Source organism: Cololabis saira, chromosome 19 (genome assembly GCF_033807715.1).
Source record: "Cololabis saira isolate AMF1-May2022 chromosome 19, fColSai1.1, whole genome shotgun sequence".
NCBI lineage: Eukaryota > Metazoa > Chordata > Actinopteri > Beloniformes > Belonidae > Cololabis > Cololabis saira.
This window is the reverse complement of record NC_084605.1, coordinates 27,891,363-27,897,351: the sequence shown is the minus strand read 5'-3', so window position 1 is coordinate 27,897,351 and position 5,989 is coordinate 27,891,363. Positions and strand designations below refer to the sequence as shown.

The 5,989-nt window shown below is 37.9% G+C and overlaps 1 protein-coding gene across 1 annotated transcript; it reads left to right on the top strand.

Moving 5' to 3' along the window:
* The first annotated feature begins 1,232 nt into the window (after positions 1–1,232).
* lyrm1 (LYR motif containing 1) lies at positions 1,233–5,280 on the top strand. The gene is made up of 5 exons (XM_061708887.1): positions 1,233–1,298; positions 3,703–3,874; positions 3,983–4,043; positions 4,705–4,736; positions 4,830–5,280. The coding sequence occupies exons 2-5, from the start codon at positions 3,716–3,718 to the stop codon at positions 4,941–4,943; spliced, it is 366 nt and encodes a 121-aa protein (XP_061564871.1). The 5' UTR covers positions 1,233–1,298; positions 3,703–3,715; the 3' UTR covers positions 4,944–5,280.
* The last annotated feature ends 709 nt before the right edge of the window (positions 5,281–5,989 follow it).

Below are 5,989 nucleotides of genomic sequence, written 5' to 3'. Positions count from 1 at the left end.
GCTCAAAGAGCTGAATGTCGGTCTGAGCCTGGTGAGCCATCAGCCTCGGGCTCGCCAGCACCGGCTCCCTGATGGCCACGTAGCCTCCGTGGATGAGGGACCAGCGGGTCTTCATGATCCTCCCACGCGTGTGGCGGCAGGATGGAGACAGCAAAGCTGGCTGCAAACGGCCTCCACCAGGCGGCTGCATCTGGCCATTTTGCAGGGCCCGAGTTGAGTCTGAGTAGCAGCTGGAAGACAGTGGAGGTGAGACGCTGTTAAAATACGGCAGACGGCAACAGAAGCACCAGAGCTGTTTGATGATACGATACGATACCATCACAATATTTTGCCAACGATAATGATATCACGATACAGCAATTCTGTGATAATCGATATATTGCAGGACATTTCATCCACGATACATCACGATATCTGTGTCACTGAAGAAATTCTGAATTTATTCACTGCACTGAATCCACTTTGCAAAAATATTTTGTCTGTGCAAATTAAAGGAGCATGAGGCTCCTTTTAAGAAATGAGAGAAATGAGACTCATTAGCGCCACCTTCGCCACGACGGCCGTCGGGGGTACTGCAGCCAACAGCGAAGCCGGCACGGGAGAATGGGGAGAACGGAGAATGGGGAGAACGCACATGCAGCGTCATTTGACGTCACATCCGCAGGACAGTGCGGGAAATTCGGGCCCGGAATTGCAGCACATTTTGCAGCACACAGCCTGTTCAAGGCAACGGAGAGATACACTAGAGGGCTCATTCTTTTTGGTTCGGAACGTTTCATCTGACATTATTACTAGAAAACTTAAAACGTACACAATGTCGGGGGGGGGGGGGGGCTGCTCTTATGACACACACACACACACACACACACACACACACACACACACACACACACACACACACACACACACACACACACACACACACACACACACACACACACACACACACACACACACACACACACACACATCTTTTCATCAATCTGCCTAACTTTGAACTTTACGAACATTTTTGAATGTATTTCGTTTTTTGTTAATATATATTTGCATTTTTTGTATTTTCCTCTTCTTTCTATTCCCAATTTATTTATTTTCTTGTTCGTGTAAGTTATTGTTCTGTTGTTTGTCACCTGACTGTCATGATGTTGATTAGAATAATATTAACAATAAAAAAAAATAGTTTGTCACCGTAATGTCTTTTTATAAATAAAGTTTTTTTCCTATGGATTGCGTCATCATCGAGCGACAATTGTAGTGCTGCTGCCTTAGCAACCTGCTAGCTTCTTCAGGTTCAGCCGGTAGGTCAATTTTTATACAAATGTTTTTAAGAAATTGAGGTTAGCACCAATGAGATGGGAAGCCTCAAATATCAATGCAGATCAAGTTGCTTTTATTTGTATATCAATGTCTTACTTTAAGACAATACGGCGTTAGGAATCATTATTATGTGTCATGTGGTAACGTCATTTGTATTTGGGGAAACACGAGCAGCACAGATAAATAAATATTATCATTTCTGATATTTTTTAATTTCAACACATATCAGAATATACACTAAAAACATCCTTGTCAGTCATGTAACACTGACGTAAACAGACCATAATACAATTTAGTGGCGTCTAGTGGTGAAGGATGGTAACACTTGAAACAGCTGTAGTATCGATACATTTGGTTGTTTCAATAGTCGCAGACTAACAGAGGTGTCAAAAGTATTCACATTCATTACTCAGGTAGAAGTATAGATACTAGAGTTTAAAAATACTCCTGTAGAAGTTGAAGTATCAACTCAAGTTTTTTACTCAAGTAAAAGTATAAAAGTACTGGTTTCGAAACTACTTAAAGTATAAAAGTAAAAGTAATGTAAGGGGGAAAAAGCCATTAAGGACAAAAGCCATTGAAAATGAATGTATCTTAGTATAATGCAAATATATTAAAGAACCATATATGTGTACTATTGAGCATTAACATGTGTTTCAGAGAGCAGGAGATATGATGACTAGTTGCCTATAAGTATTGTAATGGTGCAAAAAGTCAAACTTCAGAGGCATGTTATCATTTATCCTAACCTTTATTGGAATGTACATCCAAGTTTAGTTGCAGGAATCTGAGGGAACAGATGTAAGAACAAAACTGGACAAGAACATCTGAAACAACCACAACCAAATTCACTCTATCCGGATGGAGCAATTTAACTGGATAGTTTTTATTTAAAGGCCGGAATGAAATAGAGTAACGAGGCTGTTTTTAAAATGTAATTAAATATTTCAAATAAGCTTAAGAAATCTCAAAATGCAAAAATGTCTGCACACATGTATGATCTTTAATCATTACAGTATGTTTCTCGCTCACACACACACACACACACACACACACACACACACACACACACACACACACACACACACACACACACACACACACACACACACACACACACACACACACACACACACACACACACACACAGTGAGACCTATCAAGCTGCCATGCTTGGTGCTGCTTTAGCCCTCATATCAGGAAAGTTTGGGGTTTCACATTCTAAGGATACCCACTTGCTCTTCCACCTCAGTCACAGTTGCATGTATAAAGATGAGAACCAAACAGCTAATACTGACTGTTCATGATCTTTGGACCCTCAGAATAATTTAGTAGTGGAAATCACTGCATGGGCTTAAGAAGATTTTTCCAACCAGTTGTCAGTGAAGACATTTTATTGCTGGTCCCAAAACAAACTAAACTAAACTAAACTAAAACTCTGCTGTGCTAAATAAATAAAGGAAGGGATGCTACTCCTTTTTGTTGGGCCTGAGCTTATCTAAGAGGGGATGATGTGAAGTGAGAAAATTATAATATATTCTGACTAGTCAAAGTTTTAGACTCTGTGTTGTTAAGACTAAAGTGGAGTTATGCATGTTGTTTTTAATAATATGGGGTCACTGGTGTCCATGACTTATAACATAATCATCTGTGAAGCCACTGATCATGCTGGGTGATATGTACTGTTTCCAGGATGAAATGATGCTATCCAGAGCTTGTTTACAGAAGGTCTTGTTTATTTAACAAGGTTATGGCACACCGCAACCCCCCTCTTTTTTCAACCCCCCACCAAAACTAGTGCAACAGTTGTGACTGGTGTTAATAACATTAAAACTAATAATAATCCTACTTATTTCAATAATGGTATGTAAGATGTTAATAATACTATTACTGGTAGTAAATATTTACTCAGACAGTAATTCATACAATCAATTGCCACACAGAAAAATGTCATACCTAAGATTTATACGTTACACTTGGAGTTTTCAGTGTGAGATGTTGAAATAATTATGAAAATAAATACAAGGAAATCTCTTAAATATTTCAATCTCAACATTGGAATATGTTACATTTAATGTGTTTATAATAAGCAAAATCCTAGTTTAAGTTTAAATGGTTTTCAAATCATAGAATTTTGTGTTTATATAACTTTTTTAGTCGTCAATCTTTTAGATACAAGATTGTAATAAACCACTATGTTCTATCATGTTTTGCGTGGGTGAGTTAGTATACGCGAGGACACGTTCAATTCACAAGCATGAAACGAGCGACAATGTTACAGAGTCTCTAGGCAGGCATAAGTAAAAGGTCAATAATAGTATTAGGTAGTGTTTGTAGTGTCCTCACAAATGATTTACTTTGTTGTTCATGTCCATGCTGTTTCAGAATTTGAGACCTAATGACAGCATCTACTCGCAGCACAGTGTTGTCCCTGTATATGCGTGTGTTTCGCATCGCCCGGACCTGGCAAGCACAAGGTGGAGTTAAAGGAGACACAGCAAATGAGAGAAAGTACATGGTGCAAGAGGCGCGCACTCTGTTCAGACAGAACCAAGAGGTACAACCAATTCAATGCAGTGTTCACATATATGGACAAACAGTAATTTATGACAGGCTGCAAGATTAACACTTTGTTCCTGGTGATTTCTTTCTCTTTTTTTTTTAGATTACAGATCAAGAAGCAATAAAGAAGTGTATTGAAGAATGTGAAGCAAGGATAGAAATAGGTATGATAGAGAGATGTTCCAGAACCTTTTTTAAATTTAGCAACTCTGTTCTCACTTTAACAGTTTCTAAGTAATTCAAAGATGTTGTATTGTTCTTGTCTTATTCAATTGAAAGCATTGATAAGCAACAGTAACACAGCGGGCCCAAATTCAAGGCCTAAATCAAAATCAGCCTTCATGAGTCAAACTTTACAATCAGTAAATATGTTTCTAGTAAGAAAAACTAAAAAAATGAGCTGTTCCCAATTATTTTATTTTATTTTTTTCCCGAGAAAGTTGTAACATTTACAAACGCTAAAAGCACTTCTTCTACTAGCAGTGGGAAAGGATTTAATCCTCATTTTTTTAAAAGGTATACCAGTGTTTAAAAAAAAAAAAAAACCCGTTACCTTGTTGTTATGCTATATTTGATACAAAAACAAAACCTTGATAAAGAAAGAAAGACAACACGCTCCAACTGTGTGAGTGTGTGTCCCTCTGCAATCACTGGTGCAATTAAGAACATTAAAGTGCCTACTGATTTTTTTATTTTTATTAGAGGGGATTGTTCCTGCTAAGTTGGGAAACTCTGTTAGGCTGTTTTTACAGTTATTTCATGATTTGAAGCAATTTTGACACTTATCACTGACGCAATCTTGTTCTGAATTTTTATTTTTATCAGGCCTACATTACAGGAACCCATATCCAAGGGCTGTAAGTATTAAAGTCGACAGTTTATATGTTTGTGCCATATTTCTGTTAACTGTTATTTTACTACAGTACTTTGGTCTCTAACTTCTCATGTAGACCTACCTCCCACCGATGGGACTGGCCACTCAGAAGGGCAGGAAGCTGCGAGCTCAGCAGCGCCTTAGGAAGCAGGCCAAACCAATTTACTTACAGTCACAGGACGAAACCTGATGGCTGATGTCACAACCATTGTCTAGATTTCAAGCTATCATGGACCGAAAGCCGGGGGGCAGTCATCATGTGATAACAAGGTTTCTCCCAGCATTCGCTAATGCAAGAATAGTCTTCATTCAGGACACGCATACATTTCTTTGTAATTTCTTACACTAAGCATGAGTTTTACATGTTGTTGAAGAGTCTCAGATTGTGTTCAGCTCAGGAAGGTTATCACTGTGGAATGAATTCTGTTCCAGATCAAACTGTATATTTTATTTATCATCATGTCTAAAGATTACTGTGTATTTGGGTAATAAAATGTATTCTTGTGAAAAATTAAACGGTTGTTCAGTTTGTGGACTTGTGATGGAAATATGATGTAAGGAAACTATGGAAAATTTTTAGTAAAGTAAGGTTTAATATTCTAAAACTGATTACTAGATACTTACTTTTAGTGTTTTCAGAATTTCCAAAAGTAGTTTTTGCAAACAGGCAATACAAAAAGATAACGACAAATGGAAATGATAGATCTACTTCGGTTTAACTTTGTTTCCATGCAGGTGACAGCTGTCTTGCCTTTCAGCTGCTTTAGTGTTTGGATGTTCTGCATTTTTTTTTTAAGTTACTGGTAAAAAGAAAATGAAAGATGACAGGATAAACTTGAAAAATTATATATGATAGGAATTCCTTTTACAGTGCTCAAGAAATCTATATACATGCAATATTAACATGAAGCATCATTTTCACTGCACAGATGACTGAGACTGAGACAGCTGTCACCACAAAGACCAGAGTAGTTGCTCTCGTGGTTCTGACGACGCTGTCAGCAGATGGAGTTTGTCCCTGAATCTCAAACCTGCTTCTAAATGTAATTTGAAAACCAAGTTTTTCAACGTGCTTGCCTTGGTGTATTTTCTGCTCAGAGGAAGCTGCAAGCATGGTTTAATTGTGCCTTTTGAGAGAGATGCTGTACTGATATGTAACACAGCCTGGTGATGGACTGGCAACTTGTCCATGTTGTATATGGTTAACTGACTAGATGTAACTGTTTATTATTTAAT

Coding starts and splice junctions, on each gene's coding strand:
- lyrm1 (XM_061708887.1), top strand. CDS start 3,716: ATGACAGCATCTACTCGCAGCACAGTGTTGTCCCTGTATATGCGTGTG. Junction 3,875..3,982: donor TGTTCAGACAGAACCAAGAG/GTACAACCAATT, acceptor TTTTTTTTTTAG/ATTACAGATCAAGAAGCAAT. Junction 4,737..4,829: donor GGAACCCATATCCAAGGGCT/GTAAGTATTAAA, acceptor CTTCTCATGTAG/ACCTACCTCCCACCGATGGG.